Raw genomic sequence first — 19,208 nt, 5'->3', positions numbered from 1 at the left:
GGGATCGGGGTGGGATCGGGGTGGGATCGGGGTGGGATCGGGGTGGGATCGGGATGGGATCGGGATGGGATTGGGATTGGGGTGGGATCGGGATGGGATTGGGGTGGGATTGGGATGGGATTGGGATGGGATTGGGATGGGATTAGGATGGGATTGGGGTGGGATTGGGATGGGATTGGGATGGGATTTGGATTGGGATGGGATTTGGATTGGGATGGGATCGGGATGGGATCGGGGTGGGATCGGGGTGGGATCGGGGTGGGATCGGGATGGGATTTGGATTGGGATGGGATCGGGATGGGATCGGGGTGGGATCGGGGTGGGATCGGGGTGGGATTGGGATGGGATTTGGATTGGGATGGGATCGGGATGGGATCGGGGTGGGATTGGGATGGGATTGGGATGGGATTTGGATTGGGATGGGATTTGGATTGGGATGGGATTGGGATGGGATTGGGATGGGATTGGGATGGGATTGGGATGAGATTGGGGTGGGATTGGGATGGGATTGGGATGGAGCCATTGGGGAGAGGATGAGCGGGTGGAGCTGAGCACTCAGGCTCTGAGGGTCCCCTCCCTGGGGGTCCCCTCCCCGCTCTCCTGTTCCTGGGGACCCCGCACCCCCATCCTGCTCCCCGGGCACCTGGAGCCCCTTCCCCGAGCCGCAGCCCCCGATTTTGGGGTCCCTCCGTGGGATGAGCGTGTCCCGAGCGGGGGCAGGGCTGCAGAGGTTCAAGGCAAAGCCCTGCGTGCTCCGGGCTCCATCCCCTCGTGTAATCTTGTTAAATGGTCAGGGAGCATTGCCCCGGCTTCTCCCGCCCCGCTAATTCCCGATTGAAACATCAAATAAGTTTCCCGAGGCTGCTGGGCGGCTCTGCCCGCTTTCAGTGGGAATATAAAACACACTTCATGAGCAACGGGAGGAAATCCCAGCACGTCCCGTGTTTTCCAGACCGGCTGGGATGGATTTACCCCAAGCTGCCTTGCACGAGGAGCAAAGGCATCACATGTTTACATTAAACACTCCTGGATACACGAAAATAAGGATGAAATGCCTGGAAATGCAGCAGAAGCGGTAAAACTGAGGATTCCCCTCTATGGACTGAGCATTGCAGTGACCAAAATCTTCGGGTTTAAAAATCCTGGGTTTAAACCAGTTCTGGTGAAATCAGCTGTTATGGGGAAAATAATAATAATAAAAAAGGAAATTTCACCATCTCCCTCTTTGACAAACGGTTTGTGGCAAAAAATAACCCCCCTGTCCCTGTGGCAGTGTCATCCCAGCATGGGCGAGCCGGGATTTCCCTGGGGGGAACCTGGCACCAGAACCCCTCTGCCTGATGAGATTTGATTGTAAAAAGCAGAATAAATCATTAAATCAAGCGATCTCTGCCGCTGAAGGATGGATACGGGTGACCTTGGTGTCCATCCCGGGCACGGGGTGATTTTATTGTAAAAACCGATTAAATCTTTAAATAAGTGAGCCCTGATGCTGTGGGATGGAAAGGGGATGCTGACGGAAGGTTTGCGACTGGCGGGCAGATAAACGCTTCCCAACGCTGCTAAAACCTCATCCTGGGGTTCATTTCACGGCTCTGAGGTTCCCGTGCCTCAGTTTCCCCGCCTGGGGCGCTGAGCCCGCTCCCAGCCCGCACCCCCGCCGGGAGCCGAGCCGGATCCGAGCCTCGGGTCGGCCCCATCCTCCCCCAGCCCATCTCTATTGATTTAATAAGATGGAGGGGAATTAACGGGGCCGGAGCATTGGGATAATGCGAGATGAACAAAGGGGCAGCGCTAGCAAAGATGCTGCCAGCTTTTAATGATGAGGCCGGGCAGATCCCCCGCCAGTTGTCCCTTTGGAGCGGCGATTAAGAACATACTGTTATTGTTAAGGCCCAGAGATAAATCCCCGCACCGTTTCTGATGTGATCAGCCGGGGCTTCTCCCTACAATTTGTGATCCTATTGTGGACGGTGTTTGCCCTGGGCAAGGAGAGTCTGGGAACCACTTATGAACCATCCTTTGGTCATTAGTCTCCTCATTAGGAGAGAACAATGTGGGGAAAAAAAAGATAATTGAAGGGAGCAGCGGGCTGATGGTGCGCTCAGGCCCGGCCCGGCGCTGCCTCAATCATTAGTTTGTTTATAATTCCCAATTAATTTTAAATGCGCGGGTTTGGGATGCTCTGGACACCTGGAATTGCAAGTCCTGTGAGCAGAGGCTCCGGGGCTGAGCGGGACGGGAGGAGCGCGGAGCATCTTCGGTATTCACTGATTTTGGGGGGTTCTCCCAGGCTTTGCCGTGGGCTGGACGTGATTCCCCACGGAATCCTGGAATTCTCGGCTTGGAAGAGACTTTTAAAGGCCTCCAGCCCGGGCACATGGCACTCGGCGGGGCTCGGAGGGACCCCAGGCAGCCGCGGTGGGGCTGGGGGTGCCGCACATCTGGCTGAGCTGTGGGGCCAGATGTGGCACCGAGGAGAAACCGGGAATGAGCCCGATGGAGCGGGGACATCTCCCCCGGGAGAAACCGGGAATAAACCCGATGGAGCAGGGACATCTCCCCGGGAATAAACCGGGAATGAGCCCGATGGAGCAGGGACATCTCCCCGGGAATAAACCCGATGGAGCAGGGACATCTCCCCGGGAATAAACCCGATGGAGCAGGGACATCTCCCCGGGGACAAACCGGGAATGAGCCCCTCGAGCAGGGACATCTCCCCGGGAATAAACCCGATGGAGCAGGGACATCTCCCCGGGAATAAACCCGATGGAGCAGGGACATCTCCCCCGGGACAAACCGGGAATAAACCCGATGGAGCAGGGACATCTCCCCGGGAATAAACCCGATGGAGCGGGGACATCTCCCCGGGAGAAACCGGGAATGAGCCCGATGGAGCAGGGACATCTCCCCGGGAATAAACCCGATGGAGCAGGGACATCTCCCCGGGAATAAACCCGATGGAGCAGGGACATCTCCCCGGGAATAAACCCGATGGAGCAGGGACATCTCCCCGGGAATAAACCCGATGGAGCGGGGACATCTCCCCGGGAGAAACCGGGAATAAACCCGATGGAGCAGGGACATCTCCCCGGGAGAAACCGGGAATGAGCCCCCTCGAGCAGGGACATCTCCCCCGGGACAAACCGGGAATAAACCCGATGGAGCGGGGACATCTCCCCGGGGACAAACCGGGGCACAAGGCGGCCCTGCCCCGCCCGGCTCCTGCCTCGACATACCCGGCTGATGAATCAGCCCCGGCTGGGCCGGGACCCTGCCCCGGGGAGCGGGAGGAGGGCGAAAAGCCCTAATTCCTCAGGATGCTCGATATTATCAAGTGCTAATGAGGCCTGGATGGGGCTGAGGTGCTTTGCAGGCCATTATCCCAAATTAACCTGACAATGAGGCCGGGGAGCGGTGTCTGAAGGGCGGCTCGGGTGTGTATTGCCTGTCTGGGCTGGGGACAGGGCGCTGCCTCCTCTGCCTCCCCCCGGCACAAACCGAGGCCCTTGGGCTTCGCAGGGGATTTTCCATGGCACGAACACCGAATCGTGGAATGGCTGGGGCTGGAAGGGACCTCAAGGACCATCTCGTTCCACCCCCTGCTTGGGCAGGGTCACATTCCACACTCCCGGGCTGCTCCAAACCCCCTCCGAGCTGGCCTCGGGCACCTGGAGTCAGCTCCTGGGGAGGTTTGACAAGCAGGAGAGAAAACGAGGTGACAAGGATGGAGAGAATGGGCACAGACCTTGGGACGAGGCTCTCCTGTCAAAGTGCCGTGTCCCCAAATTGTCCCGTCCATCCTCTGCTGACACCGGGCTCTGCCAGGGTCCCGGGCTGGACCTGGGCTCCCTCGCTGCGGTCCTTGGGGACCCTGAGAGGAGCTGAGGTGCCAGAAGCGACTCCTGGTGAATCCTGTCCCTCCTGCTGCAGGAGGACCCCACCCCAGCGCGGTGCTGAGAGGCTCCCGCAGCTGCCGGGGCCTGGCCGAGGGTGACACCGGCGAGGCAGGGGGGGCTCCCTGGCACCCACCTCCAGAACACCCTCACTAGAGCCGCTGGCCAGAGGAATTCACCTCTTCGAGGCCTTACACACACCCACGATCCTCCTGGGAGGAAACCCCCGCTCCTCTCCCAGTGCGAAGAGGGATCCCCGTTCCCCTCTCCCAGAGGATCCAGTTTGGAAAGGGTTAATCACAGCTCAGGGAGCCGTGGGCTTTGGGGACGCTCCTTTTTGCCCACAACTGGTTCATGGATTATTATTTACCGTCACTTTGGACTAGCACAGGAGAAACCTTAGCAGAAACCGGACCTAAACCCAAAAGTGGTGCTCAGAATCCCCATTTGAAGGCAATTTTCACTTAAAGACCCGAGCTGGGGGTTTCAGCCCCCTCGGGAGCGTGGGATCCACGGTGCCAGGGATGCTCCCGGGCCAGGAGATGCTGCCAGGGGGACTCAGCTCGGGCTCCACACGCACACAACCCCCGGCAGGGTTTTCGCCTGTGCTTGCTGCGGCTTTGGGGGAATTTCCGCCGCCCCTCTGGGGATGGGGATGGGTTTGGGAGAGGGATGGAAATGGAGCCGGGCTCTGCTCACCGGCCAGAGGCGAGGTGTGAAATTTCTCATGGGCGAACAAGTGAGAGCTGCGGGGTGCCCAGAAGAAGGGGGACAGAAAAGATGAAGCGGGGAGGGGGGGAATGAGGAGGAGGAGGAGAGAAAGCAGCAGCCAGGGAGGAACAAAAATCCCTAAAGCACCAACCTGGATTGAAGAGTGGGGCGTTTTCTATGGGGGGATTGTAAAATGCGCTCTCTCTTTCCCCTTGGCAGGGGGGAAAAGGGCCCCCCCTCTATCTGATAGTCATTAGCATCAATTAGCCCCGTTTGAAGTAGGCAACATCTTTGTCTCTTTGCAAAAAAAGAAATAAAAAAACCTTTCAGGGAGCCCATAATAACATCTGGAGCAGGAGAGGCTGAACTCCAGTTCCCCACTTTCATCTCTTGTCGAGGGACTTGGAATGTTAATGCAGCCTCATTCTTTAATGGAGTTATCAGGAAATGCTTTTCACCTCCTTCCCTTTGCTCGGGAGGGATGTTTACAAAGGGCTGGGGGCTTTTTGGGGGGCTTTTTTTGGTTGTTGTTTTGTTGTTGGGATTTTTTTTATTCCTTCCCTAAGAAACTCCCCCTAAGAGATTCCCCCCCCACACTTTTTCCCCCCTTTTTATTTTCTACGCTCTTGAAAAACAAAACAGGAATAAAATATAATGAATAGGATCTAGTGAATAAAATAAAGTATATAAAATAACCAGAAAAGCAGAGAGGATGGGATGCCATCCTTCCATGTCCCCTGGAGGCTCTGGAGCTGCTGTGGGCAGGGCAGGGGGGGATCCTGGCCAGAGCCCCCTGTCCCTCCCGGCTGCTGCATTTCCCAAGTCACTACCAGGAGTGAGAATTCCCAGCTTTCCCAGTAAAATGCGTTAGTGGAGCACACGGAACGGATGGGAACCGATGGGAACCGATGGGAACGGATGGGAACGGATGGGAATGGATGGGAATGGATGGGAATGGATGGGAACTGATGGGAACCGATGGGAACGGATGGGAACGGATAGGAACGGATGGGAATGGATGGGAATGGATGGGAATGGATGGGAATGGATGGGAACTGATGGGAACGGATGGGAATGGATGGGAATGGATGGGAATGGATGGGAACGGATGGGAACAGATGGGAACCGATGGGAACCGATGGGAACTAAGGGGGACCAATGGGAACCAATGGGAATGGATGGGAACCGGGACACGGTGCCAGGCAGCGCGGGGAAAGCCCAAGGGGAAAGTCAGCTGGGGTTTGGCATCCGTCTGTCCATCCCTGAGCTCCCTGTCCATCCCTGAGCTCCCTGTCCATCCGTCTGTCCATCCCTGAGCTCCCTGTCCATCCCTGAGCTCCCTGTCCATCCCTGAGCTCCCTGTCCATCCGTCTGTCCATCCCTGAGCTCCCTGTCCATCCCTGAGCTCCCTGTCCATCCGTCTGTCCATCCCTGAGCTCCCTGTCCATCCGTCTGTCCATCCCAACAGCTCCCTGTCCACCCATCTGTCCATCCCTGAGCTCAGTGTCCATCTGTCTGTCCATCCCAGCAGCTCCCTATCCATCCCTGAGCTCCCTGTCTATCCGTCTGTCCATCCCTGAGCTCCCTGTCCATCCATCTGTCCATCCCAGCAGCTCCCTGTCTATCCCTGAGCTCCCTGTCCATCCCTGTCCATCTGTCTGCCCAGCCCTGTCCATCCCTGTCCATCCCTGTCCATCCGTCTGTCCATCCCTGAGCTCCCTGTCCATCCCTGAGCTCCCTGTCTATCCCTGAGCTCCCTGTCCATCCCTGTCCACCTGTCTGTCCAGCCCTGTCCATCCCTGTCCATCTGTCTGTCCACCCATCCTGCAGGGGGATCCGTCAGCCCCCCTGCCCTGCCCACAGCTCACCTGTCCCAACACCCTCACCACAGATCTTCAATAATCGCAGCAGCTCTGGCGTGGCTTTCCCTGGGAATCACCAGCCAGGACTTGTGATAAAGAGCAAAAATCACGAACTGATCCCCTCTCAATGACCCTAAACCTCACGTAACGTGTTCAAGCCCACACATCCTCCCTCTGGTCCAGCCGAGCCGGGAGCTGTGAACCTCCAAGGATGTTTTTTGGGAGAGGCTCCAGCACTCGGCCAGCTCTGAACGTGTGATTCCAATTAAAGCCGCGCTTCCACGGCAGCGGGACCAGAGCTGCCTGTTTGGATAAGGAGCAATAAAGCAGCAGCTGTATTTATTCACCTATTTGGAAGCTGCTGGAGAAGGCAGGATGCTAAAAGGCAGGAAAAAACATGTTTTAAAGGCAAACTTTGGGGGCTCTTTTGTCTCCTGTGGGCATCCTCCTCCCTGGGGATCCTGTAGCCATCACCAGGGCGCTTCCTCATGAGCAGGATAATCCTGCCTGTGTATTCCCACTGCTTTGAAACGCTCAGAGATTTTTATGGTTATTTCTATGGATTGTGCAGGGTAAAGAAACTTTAAATGGCACGAATCCCTGTTTAAGGCAGGATTTAGTGGTTGTGGCCTGTGAGCCTGTGCATGCAGGGATGGTTAATGCCGGGTTATTAAACCACAGGGGATTTTTGCTCTGTTTATTAACCTGGAGGCTCTGGGATTTCTCTGTGTTTGCACACACCGGAGTGAATTTCCAGTGAGAATTTGGTGGGATTTGAGCAGGAATCCCAGCTGGGAGAGGCATCTGTGCCATCCCCAGCTCCCCGTGGCCGTGCCTGGCTCCAATGCTCACCCAGGGATGGCACCAGTTCCACTCCCAGAGCGCTCCTCACATCCTGGGTGAGCTCCTGATGTGCTTGTCCTGGATCACAGCTATTCCAGCACGGTCCCAGAACATTCCCCTCGGCACAGGGGCTCCGTGTGCCAGCACAGGGGGCCCTGGGGAACGGGGGGCTCCGAGGGGAGCAGGGGGCTCCTGGGGAATGGGGGGTTCCCTGGGGAGCGGGGGGTTCCCTGGGGAATGGGGGGCTCCGAGGGGAGCAGGGGGTTCCCTGGGGAGCGGGGGGCTCTGAGGGGAGCAGGGGGTTCCCTGGGGAGCAGGGGGTTCCCTGGGGAATGGGGGGTTCCTGGGGAATGGGGGGCTCCAAGGAGAGTGGGGGGCTCCAAGGGGAGCAGGGGGTTCCCTGGGGGAGCAGGGGGTTCCCTGGGGAATGGGGGGGTTCCCTGGGGAGCGGGGGGCTCCGAGGGGAGCAGGGGGCTCCCTGGGGGAGCAGGGGGTTCCCTGGGGAATGGGGGGCTCCGAGGGGAGCAGGGGGTTCCCTGGGGGAGCAGGGGGTTCCCTGGGGAGCGGGGGGTTCCCTGGGGAATGGGGGGTTCCCTGGGGAGCGGGGGGCTCCGAGGGGAGCAGGGGGCTCCCGGGGAAGCGGGGGGCTCCTGGCAGTGGGACTCAGGCGCTGTTTTTGCGGGAAGGAATCGGCGCTGCTGGGAGGGGACCACTGGGAAGGAGTTGGGGTGTTGGTTTGGATGTCTGAGGAAGGAACAGGTGCTGCTGTTGGGGTCCATGAGGAAGGAACCGTTATCCAAGGGGTCCAGGGGGGAAGAGCGCAGGTCACTGGGGGGAAGACGCAGGGCAGGGGACACTGGAGGTGACAGCAGGGAAAGAGGGGTGTCCCTGGGGCAACAGGGTGGAAGGAGAGGTGACAGGGGAGGAGAGGTGTCCCTGAGAGTGCTGACACGGAATGGGGGTGACTGTGGGGAACAGGGATCCGTGTGGAAGCAGGGCTCTCCATGGGGAACAGGGCACAGGGCTCTCCATGGCCATGGGGAACAGGGAACAGGGCTCTCCATGGGGAACAGGGAACAGGGCTCTCCATGGGGAACAGGGAACAGGGCTCTCCATGGGGAACAGGGAACAGGGAACAGGGCTCTCCATGGGGAACAGGGAACAGGGCTCTCCATGGGGAACAGGGCTCTCCATGGGGAACAGGGAACAGGGGTCTCCATGGGGAACAGGACTCTCCATGGGGAACAGGGAACAGGGCTCTCCATGGGGAACAGGACTCTCCATGGGGAACAGGGAACAGGGCTCTCCATGGGGAACAGGGCTCTCCATGGGGAACAGGGAACAGGGCTCTCCATGGGGAACAGGGCTCTCCATGGGGAACAGGGAACAGGGCCCTCCATGGGGAACAGGGAACAGGGCTCTCCATGGGGAACAGGGAACAGGGCTCTCCATGGGGAACAGGGAACAGGGCTCTCCATGGGGAACAGGGAACAGGGCTCTCCATGGGGAACAGGGAACAGGGCTCTCCATGGGGAACAGGGAACAGGGAACAGGGCTCTCCATGGGGAACAGGGAACAGGGCTCTCCATGGGGAACAGGGCTCTCCATGGGGAACAGGGAACAGGGCTCTCCATGGGGAACAGGACTCTCCATGGGGAACAGGGAACAGGGCTCTCCATGGGGAACAGGGCTCTCCATGGGGAACAGGGAACAGGGCTCTCCATGGGGAACAGGACTCTCCATGGGGAACAGGGAACAGGGAACAGGGCTCTCCATGGGGAACAGGGAACAGGGAACAGGGCTCTCCATGGGGAACAGGGAACAGGGAACAGGGCTCTCCATGGGGAACAGGGAACAGGGAACAGGGCTCTCCATGGGGAACAGGGAACAGGGAACAGGACTCTCTATGGGGAACAGGGAACAGGGAACAGGGCTCTCCATGGGGAACAGGGAACAGGGCTCTCCATGGGGAACAGGGAACAGGGAACAGGGCTCTCCATGGGGAACAGGGAACAGGGAACAGGGCTCTCCATGGGGAACAGGGAACAGGGAACAGGGCTCTCCATGGGGAACAGGGAACAGGGAACAGGACTCTCTATGGGGAACAGGGAACAGGGAACAGGGCTCTCCATGGGGAACAGGGAACAGGGCTCTCCATGGGGAACAGGGAACAGGGAACAGGGCTCTCCATGGGGAACAGGGAACAGGGAACAGGGCTCTCCATGGGGAACAGGGAACAGGGCTCTCCATGGGGAACAGGGAACAGGGAACAGGGCTCTCCATGGGGAACAGGGAACAGGGCTCTCCATGGGGAACAGGGAACAGGGAACAGGGCTCTCCATGGGGAACAGGGCACAGGGCTCTCCCTGGGGAACAGGGAACAGGGAACAGGGCTCTCCATGGGGAACAGGGAACAGGGAACAGGGCTCTCCATGGGGAACAGGGCTCTCCATGGGGAACAGGGCTCTCCATGGCCATGGGTGCTACAGGGGCCCATGGAGGAGCTGGAGTGTGAGGAGGGTTCCCATGGGAATGTCACTGGGGAGGAAGAGGGGTCTGTGGGGAAGCGGGGGTGTCCTTGGGAATGCTGATCGGGAAGCAGGGGTGTCTGTGGGGTGTCTGTGGGGTGTCGGTAGGGAAGCAGGGGTGCCGGTAAGGTGTCGGTAAGGTGTCGGTAGGGAAGCAGGGGTGCCGGTAAGGTGTCGGTAAGGTGTCGGTAAGGTGTCGGTACGGAAGCAGGGGTGCCGGTAAGGTGTCTGTGGGGTGTCGGTAGGGAAGCACGGGTGCCGGTAAGGTGTCGGTAAGGTGTCGGTAGGGAAGCAGGGGTGCCGGTAAGGTGTCGGTAAGGTGTCGGTAAGGTGTCGGTACGGAAGCAGGGGTGCCGGAGGGGGTGCTGCCGGCAGCCAGGGGTGTGTGCAGCCCGCGCCGCGCCCCCGCCGCCGCTTTGCATAGGAGCGCGGCTGTCCCCGGCCCCTGCCCTCCATAAAAGCGGCCGGGCCGGGGGTGGCAGCACTGGCCCGGCCATGCTGCAGAGCCCGGCTCGCCCCCGGCCCGGGCCGCCGCCCCACAAGACCCCGTTCCACATCGAAGCTCTGCTCGCCCGGGAGCCGCCGCGCCGCGGCCCCGCCGCCCCCGGGAGCCCCGGGAGCCCCGGGCCGGCCCCGCGCTGGCCCCCGCCGGGAGCCTCAGCCCGGGCCGGGCCGGCGGCAGCGGCAGCGGGGCTGGGAGCGCTGCCCGGAGCCTGGGCCTGGCCCTGGGCCTGGCCCGGTGCAGGTGAGCGGGGACCCCGGCCACGGGGAGGGACGCGGGGAGGGATGAGGAGCACGGGGATGGATGCGGGACACCGGGATGGATGAGGAGCACGGGGAGGGATGCAGGACACGAGGAGGGATGCGGGGATGGATGCGGGACACCGGGAGGGATGCGGGACACCGGGAGGGATGCAGGACACGAGGAGGGATGCAGGACACCGGGATGGATGCGGGACACGGGGAGGGATGCGGGACACGAGGAGGGATGCGGGACACCGGGAGGGATGCGGGGAGGGATGAGGGACACCGGGATGGATGCGGGACACCGGGAGGGATGAGGAGCACGGGGATGGATGCGGGGAGGGATGCAGGACACCGGGAGGGATGTAGGACACCGGGATGGATACGGGACACCGGGAGGGATGCGGGGATGGATGCGGGACACCGGGATGGATGCGGGACACCGGGATGGATACGGGACACCGGGAGGGATGCAGGACACCGGGATGGATGCGGGACACGGGGAGGGATGCGGGACACGAGGAGGGATGCGGGACACCGGGAGGGATGCGGGGAGGGATGAGGGACACCGGGATGGATGCGGGACACCGGGAGGGATGAGGAGCACGGGGATGGATGCGGGGAGGGATGCAGGACACCGGGAGGGATGTAGGACACCGGGATGGATACGGGACACCGGGAGGGATGCGGGGATGGATGCGGGACACCGGGATGGATGCGGGACACCGGGATGGATACGGGACACCGGGAGGGATGCAGGACACCGGGAGGGATGCGGGGATGGATTTAGGACACCGGGATGGATGCGGGACACCGGGAGGGATGCGGGACACCGGGATGGATACGGGACACCGGGATGGATACGGGACACCGGGATGGATGTAGGACACCGGGAGGGATGCGGGGATGGATTTAGGACACCGGGATGGATGTAGGACACCGGGAGGGATGCAGGACACCGGGAGGGATGCGGGAGCAGCCCCCGGGACATAACGTGGCCGGGCTCAGCCCCGAGCGCTCCCCCGCTGATCTCTGCAGCAGCCCCGAGCTGAAGCGCTGGGCTGCGGGACAGCGACAGGGACGGACAGGGAAAACTTTCCTGAAGGGTTTTTTCCTCCCTCTGTAAACGATCGATATAGCGAGACCAAAAATGAACATTTTCTGTGGATTGTTTTATATCGCCAGGCAGTTCCTAACGCAGCCGATGGCTCTGGACACTTTGAAAGAGCCCGTGGCTGATTCCTAAAATCGCTACAGGATTTTACTAATCCATCATTCGGTCCCCAGTCCAGAACCTGGGGAATATCCAAAATCACTGTTTGCACTTGAGACGGAGCCAAAAACTTGGAATAGATTTAATAGTAAAGTGACAGAGCTAAAAAAGAGAGAATTCCAGCGCCTGGGCTGGAGGGAGGTGTCGGAGGTTGGAACTGGATGATTTTAAAGGACATTTCCAACCCGAAGCAATCCGTGCTTCCATGAGATTTTATGGGTGACTTTACACACTCTGGCATTTATCTCTCATATATCAGGAAGGCACTTCACTGCCGGAGTTTTAATCAAAAACTTGCTGTAATTTCCCAAAGCTTCGCTCTCAAAATAAATTTCTTCACCTCTGCTGCTCTGTGGGTCCCTCTTCTCCCAAATTTGCCCTCATCCCTCTCTAATTTTGCTTTCCCTATAATTTTTCACTCACAGAAGTGAAATTGCCAAGTGTTTTGTGGCACTTGCCCCCAAAACTAAATATTTTTAGTGCAGAAGCATCTCAGGAAAAATGCTTTTGTTGATCCGTGGGTAAAATTTACACGGTGGTGATGGATGATACTCCCTGATCTGTCAGGCTCTATTCTCACTGGAACTTTTTAGGAACAACAACCAAGTGATTTTAACAAAATACCTCTGTTCTGAGTATTTTTCTTGAAATGAAGTATTCCTTTTTTAGCATTCAGAGCGTGATCTTGCTGTTGTCCAGGCAAAACCAGCAGCCAGGCCCATATTCCTTGTGTATAAGGAACTCCAGATTGGATCCTGATGCTGCACTATTCAGACACCAAAAGTATTATTTTTAATTTAAAACTCTTTTATTAAGTACCTGGCACAGCTGTTTTATGTATTATTTCTCTCACAAGACAGCACCTGCAGAATTGTGTTAATCTTTATATTATATCAAACATCCAGGTATGAAAACACAGTTAAACAATTTGCAGAGTGACTTCCACTCAACATTTCATGTTGGAAATTACACTTGCTATTATTCCAGTGTTAAAATAGAAACAAAAAGTGATGGGTGAAAAGATTTTAATGATGAAAATAGTTTTAAGTGCAATTACAGCTGTTAAGCTGTCAGGTCTCCGTCCCACAAATCCTTAAACACACGCAGAAATGACACCCAATTAATGAAAATAACTAGGTCAAGGTGCAGGTTTGTGCCTGGAGAACGTGACAAGATCAGTGATTAAAGGAGAGATAAGTAGCAGGTGTGAATGGGGATCTTTATGTGCAGTATTTCCATAAAAGATAGAGAAACCTGGCTTGCCACAATATTTTGCAACAGCAGAGATGGGGGAGCATTGATGGCCCGATCCTGCCTGTGCCTTCGGTGCTTTCCACATGGAAAATGCCAGTGGCTGTAATTAGTGGGGAATTTTAAAGTGAAAGCAGTGCTGGCCTTCCCTGGCTCCTGAAGCATTCCCGCTGTGCTCGGAGCCTGGAGGAGCTCTCTGGTGCAATCCTGGCCATGGAACCCAGGGGTTTGCAGCCTCTTGCAGGGAGCAGGGACATGGCAGGATCAGGGAGGATGATGAGGGATTCAGGAACCCAGGGGTTTGCAGCCCCTTGCAGGGACATGGCAGGATCAGGGAGGATGATGAGGGATTCAGGAACACAGAGGTTGGGGTTTGCAGCCCCTTGCAGGGACACAGCAGGATCAGGGAGGATGATGAGGGATTCAGGAACACAGAGGTTGGGGTTTGCAGCCCCTTGCAGGGACACAGCAGGATCAGGGAGGATGATGAGGGATTCGGGAACACAGAGGTTGGGGTTTGCAGCCTCTTGCAGGGACATGGCAGGATCAGGGAGGATGAGGAGGGATTCAGGAACCCAGGGGTTTGCAGCCCCTTGCAGGGAGCAGGGACATGGCAGGATCAGGGAGGATGATGAGGGATTCAAGAACACAGAGGTTGGGGTTTGCAGCCTCTTGCAGGGACACAGCAGGATCAGGGAGGATGATGAGGGATTCAGGAACCCAGACCTGCTCTCAGTCAGGTGCCAGTGGCAGTGCTGGTGCTGGATTGTATGTTAATTAATGCTAATTACAGTTATCCTCAGGCCACAGCTGGAGTGGAGACAGGTCAGATACACTCCTTAGTCCTGCTAAATGCTCAGCACCCCCTGGGAACTTTTCAGGGAGCAGAGGTGCAGGATGTGGTCCTGCATGAGAGCTGGACACTGAGCCCGTGTGCCAAAGGAAGGGGAAAAGCAGGGGCCAGTCTGGGGTAAACTCCCCCAAACGCTGAGCATTTGTGATTTGGGGTTTCTTGAGACAGAGGTGGGATTGCTGTGCTCTGCAGCTCTTGATACAATTTATTATCCTGTTACAAAGGTCCTGTGCAGGCAAAGGTCAAATCCTGCCCACCCCATTGAGTGCTCATTTCTTTGGGTCTGGCTGCATGTCCAGGATTGTCCTTGGTGGACCCTGAGGGTGAAACCACAGACCAGGCCCTCAAAAGTTCTTCTGCCCCAGCTTTTCATGGGAAAAGGAGCCCAGATGAGATGAGCTGGGTAGGGACAGGGCAGGGACATCCCTGCTGGGTTTGGTGCTACTTTCTCCCAGCCCCTTTAGTGCAGACCCCGTCAATTCTTGCTGCTTTCTCGCAGGTCTGGAGCTGTCTCACTGCATCGGGACCAACTCGCTGGGTCCCACTGGGCCTTGGAGGTCAGGGGGGCCCTGCAAGATGAAGAGAGTCCGCACAGTCTTCAAACCAGAGCAGCTGGAGCGGCTGGAGCAGGAGTTCCTCAAGCAGCAGTACATGGTGGGCACCGAGAGGGTGGACCTGGCTGCAACTCTGCACCTCACAGAGACCCAGGTGAGGGATGGGGGAGCTGATCCTGGGGCTGCTCCCTGCTGATGATCCCATTGTCCCTGCTGATGATCCCACTGTCCCTGCTGATGATCCCACTGCTCCCTGCTCATCATCCCACTGTCCCTGCTCATCCCACTGTCCCTGCTCATCATCCCACTGTCCCTGCTCATCATCCCACTGCTCCCTGCTCATCATCCCACTGTCCCTGCTGATCCCACTGTCCCTGCTCATCATCCCACTGTCCCTGCTCATCATCCCACTGTCCCTGCTGATGATCCCACTGTCCCTGCTCATCATCCCACTGCTCCCTGCTCATCATCCCACTGTCCCTGCTCATCATCCCACTGACTGTCCCTGCTCATCATCCCACTGTCCCTGCTCATCCCACTGTCCCTGCTGATGATCCCACTGTCCCTGCTCATCATCCCACTGCTCCCTGATCATCATCCCACTGTCCCTGCTCATCATCCCACTGCTCCCTGATCATCATCCCACTGTCCCTGCTCATCATCCCACTGCTCCATGATCATCCCACAGTCCCTGCTGATGATCCCACTGTCCCTGCTCATCATCCCACTGCTCCCTGCTCATCCCACAGTCCCTGCTCATCATCCCACTGTCCCTGCTCATCCCACTGTCCCTGCTCATCATCCCACTGTCCCTGCTCATCCCACTGTCCCTGCTCATCATCCCACTGTCCCTGCTGATGATCCCACTGTCCCTGCTCATCATCCCACAGTCCCTGCTGATGATCCCACTGCTCCCTGCTCATCCCACTGTCCCTGCTCATCATCCCACTGCTCCCTGATCATCCCACTGTCCCTGATCATCCCACTGCTCCCTGCTGATGATCCCACTGTCCCTGCTCATCATCCCACTGTCCCTGCTGATGGTCCCACAGTCCCTGCTCATGATCCCACTGTCCCTTCTGATGATCCCACTGTCCCTGCTGATGATCCTACTGCTCCCTGCTCATCCCACTGTCCCTGCATCATCCCACTGTCCCTGCTCATCATCCCACTGTCCCTGCTCATCATCCCACAGTCCCTGCTCATCCCACTGTCCCTGCATCATCCCACTGTCCCTGCATCATCCCACTGTCCCTGCTCATCATCCCACTGCTCCCTGATCATCATCCCACTGTCCCTGCTCATCCCACTGCTCCCTGCTCATCATCCCACTGCTCCATGATCATCCCACTGTCCCTGCTGATGATCCCACTGTCCCTGCTCATCATCCCACTGTCCCTGCTCATCCCACTGTCCCTGCTCATCCCACAGTCCCTGCTCATCATCCCACTGTCCCTGCTCATCATCCCACTGCTCCCTGCTCATCATCCCACTGCTCCCTGCTCATCATCCCACTGCTCCCTGCTCATCATCCCACTGTCCCTGCTCATCCCACTGTCCCTGCTGATCCCACTGTCCCTGCTCATCATCCCACTGTCCCTGCTCATCATCCCACTGTCCCTGCTGATCCCACTGTCCCTGCTCATCATCCCACTGTCCCTGCTGATGATCCCGCTGTCCCTGCTCATCATCCCACTGCTCCCTGCTCATCATCCCACTGCTCCATGATCATCCCACTGTCCCTGCTGATGATCCCACTGTCCCTGCTGATGTTCTCTGTCCCTGCTGATGATCCCCACTGTCCCTGCTGATGATCCCACTGTCCCTGCTGATGATCCCACTGTCCCTGCTCATCATCCCACTGCTCCCTGCTCATCATCCCACTGCTCCATGATCATCCCACTGTCCCTGCTGATGATCCCACTGTCCCTGCTGATGTTCTCTGTCCCTGCTGATGATCCCCACTGTCCCTGCTGATGTTCTCTGTCCCTGCTGATGTTCTCTGTCCCTGCTGATGTTCTCTGTCCCTGCTGATGATCCCCACTGTCCCTGCTGATGATCCCACTGGGAAGCATGGTGGGAGGAGGACACTGTGAAAAGTGACCTGTGGAACACCCTGCTGCCAGGTGACATTGAAGAGATGTGCCTGGAGTTTGGATGGTTTCTGGATAAGATTTCTGAATCCAGGAAGTGGAACAAAGAGCATTCAGGAGCACAACCCTGCTGTGCTTTAGAGTTCAAGCTGGGTTGGTTGCTGTGTCTGCACTGTCACAATCCTCTGGAGACTGTTTCAAGTGTCCTTTTATGACACTGGATGTAATTATTTCCCTGCTCTGCCGTGTGAGCTCCTGCTCCTCCCACTGTGAACTGCTTGTTCAGTGTGGAAAGAAGGAGCCAGGTGATCTTCCACAGTGGGATCTAAATTCGCCTTGGAAAAAGGGAGAGCAAAACAAGGCCAGTTCTGGGGGGACAAGGGATGATTATTGGGGCTCTCATCATGCCCTGTAGCAACTGCAGTCCTGGGGATGGGTTCAGGGGCTCCTTAGGGAGCTGCTTCCTTCACTTCCCTGTCCAGACCCCTCTCAGTGCAGCTGCATCCCCCTCCCCCTGATCCTTTCCCATCACTGCCCTGCCCTCCGTAGCTTCACCTCCTCCTGTTCTTGTTCATATTCCCTGAGGGAATAATGCACATCCAATGCCACGTGGCATTGGAAAAGGGCTGCTTGGATGAAGCTGTTGTGCCATCTCCCACCCAGGTGAAAGTGTGGTTCCAGAACCGGAGGATCAAGTGGAGGAAGCAGAGCATGGAGCAGAAGGCAGCAAAGCTGTCGCAGTTTGGGGTGATCCAGCCCGCGAGCGCCGACTCCACGGACAGCAAGGACCACGAGGAGGACCCTGTGGACGTGGAGCTCTGAACAGCCGAGGAGATTGGGCTGTTTTTGATGCCTGGGGATGTGTCTGTGCTGCTTTGGTCCAAGCAAGACTGATCTGAGAGCTGGAGCTACAGGACTGAACTGCAGCTGGCTGGAAGGAACCCCCCGAATTTCTTTGGCTGCTGTTTGGTAGCCAGGTGCTCTAATTCCTGGGGCTTCATCACTTGATGGCAGGTGATCTGTTTGCTAATGAAGCACCAGGACACACAGCTTCCAGCTGAGAGGCTGGGGTGACAATCAGGGTGTTTCTGGTGCTGGGGTGAGAACTGGAGAGTGACTGATACTGGGACAACAATCAGAGAGTGATTGTGGTGTGGGGGTGACAATCAGAGGGTTACTCTGAAGCTGGGGTGACAATCAGAGGGTTATTCTGAAGCTGAGGCAATGGGATGCTGTCTCTGATGGCTCTGAGCACAAGGACATTTAAAAGCAGGGTCACTTATATGTGCCTGTGTGCTCCAAGGAAGAAGGAGAATCTCCCTGATTGTTTTTTCTTCTCAACTTGACTCCCACACTTGATGTTCAGATCAATCACAACCAAAACACCCCCAAAGGGCCCTTTGTTCCCACCCATGGACTCCAGCAAAGCGATGATGAGCAGGGTCTGATCCTGCCCTGGAGCAGAAGTGCCTCCCCCTGGCAGTGCCTTGGTGTATCTGTGCCTTTTTCACAGCTTCTCTGAGCTGCATTCAGCCCTGGCAGCCTCTGTCCTGGTACTGCTGTCCTTGCCCAGGGTGTGTGCTGCTGCTGCTGCTGCTGCAGCTGCAGGGCTGGAGGCTGCAGGAAAAAGCAGCTCACAGCCCCTGTGCTGCTGCAGACTGCCCCCTGCCCCACACCAGATGTGCCACCAGACAGCAGCAGCTCTGTTCTCTGCTCATTATCCCTGCAGGTGCCCTGGGACACAGCAGCTGCGGTGCTCAGAGCACATCTGGAGCAGCCTGATGCAGTTAACAGCTGGATTTTTGGGGTGGGGAGGGCTTTGGGGGGCCAGGACTAAGGACTCAGGCTGCCCAGGGCAGCAGCCACCACGGCCCATCAGCTCAGGATAATTTATTCTGTCTCTTTCTGACCTAGAACACTGTATATCACTTTACTCTTATATTGTTATTTATAGAAATATCTTTTTTTTTTTTTGCCTTAATACATGTCATTTATTTATTTGCTTTGTCTTTTATTAAAAATCGAATTAATTTTAAAAAGAGAGATGGAATGAATGTAAAAAAAAACAACAAAAAAACAGACAGAAAACTTTCCAAGTACTCACTTTAATTTTCAAATGAAATTAGCAACAAAAAAAATCAAACCAAAACCAAGTGTACTTTCATCCTTCCCCAAAGAGGGTTTTTTTCTTAATAAACTATTTTGGACAAAATATGTACTAAAGATCTTTTTTTCAATTGATTGATGATCCCATATCAAAGCAGATGACAGGAGTTACTAGCTTTGGGCAGGATCCTGCAGAGATAAAACCGCATTTTCAGTAAGAGCAGTCATGCCTGGTGAGTATGGGGTGCTCAGGCCCCTGGAGAACAAGAACCTGTGAACGAATGGCCAGACCTCTGCAGCTCCTGCTCTGCCAGCCTGAGGGGCTGGAGCGTGCCCAGGGAAGGGAATGGAGCTGGGAAAGGCTGGAGAATTGCTGAGGAGCTGGGAAAGGCTGGAGAATTCCTGAGGGAGCTGGGAAGGGGCTGGAGAATTCCTGAGGGAGCTGGGAAGGGGCTGGAGAATTGCTGAGGGGCTGGGAAGGGGCTGGAGAATTG

The 19,208-nt window shown here is 57.0% G+C and overlaps 1 protein-coding gene across 2 annotated transcripts; it reads left to right on the top strand.

Annotated features, from left to right (window-relative positions):
- The first annotated feature begins 10,335 nt into the window (after positions 1–10,335).
- LOC111929161 (homeobox protein not2) lies at positions 10,336–18,822 on the top strand. Of its 2 annotated transcripts, XM_086891008.1 has the most exons (4): positions 10,336–10,585; positions 13,849–13,866; positions 14,461–14,669; positions 17,272–18,822. In XM_086891008.1, the coding sequence occupies exons 1-4, from the start codon at positions 10,336–10,338 to the stop codon at positions 17,428–17,430; spliced, it is 636 nt and encodes a 211-aa protein (XP_086747134.1). In that variant the 3' UTR covers positions 17,431–18,822. The 2 variants fall into 2 exon arrangements, 1 of the variants encoding a protein (XP_086747134.1); XR_015287415.1 differs by lacking the exons at positions 10,336–10,585; positions 13,849–13,866; positions 14,461–14,669 and adding an exon at positions 16,860–16,913 and having other exon boundaries at positions 17,272–17,349.
- The last annotated feature ends 386 nt before the right edge of the window (positions 18,823–19,208 follow it).

Source organism: Cyanistes caeruleus, chromosome 5 (genome assembly GCF_971803275.1).
Source record: "Cyanistes caeruleus chromosome 5, bCyaCae1.hap1.1, whole genome shotgun sequence".
NCBI classification, from domain to species: Eukaryota; Metazoa; Chordata; class Aves; order Passeriformes; family Paridae; genus Cyanistes; species Cyanistes caeruleus.
Note: the sequence above shows the minus strand (reverse complement) of the source record. Positions and strands in the feature narration are given on the sequence as shown.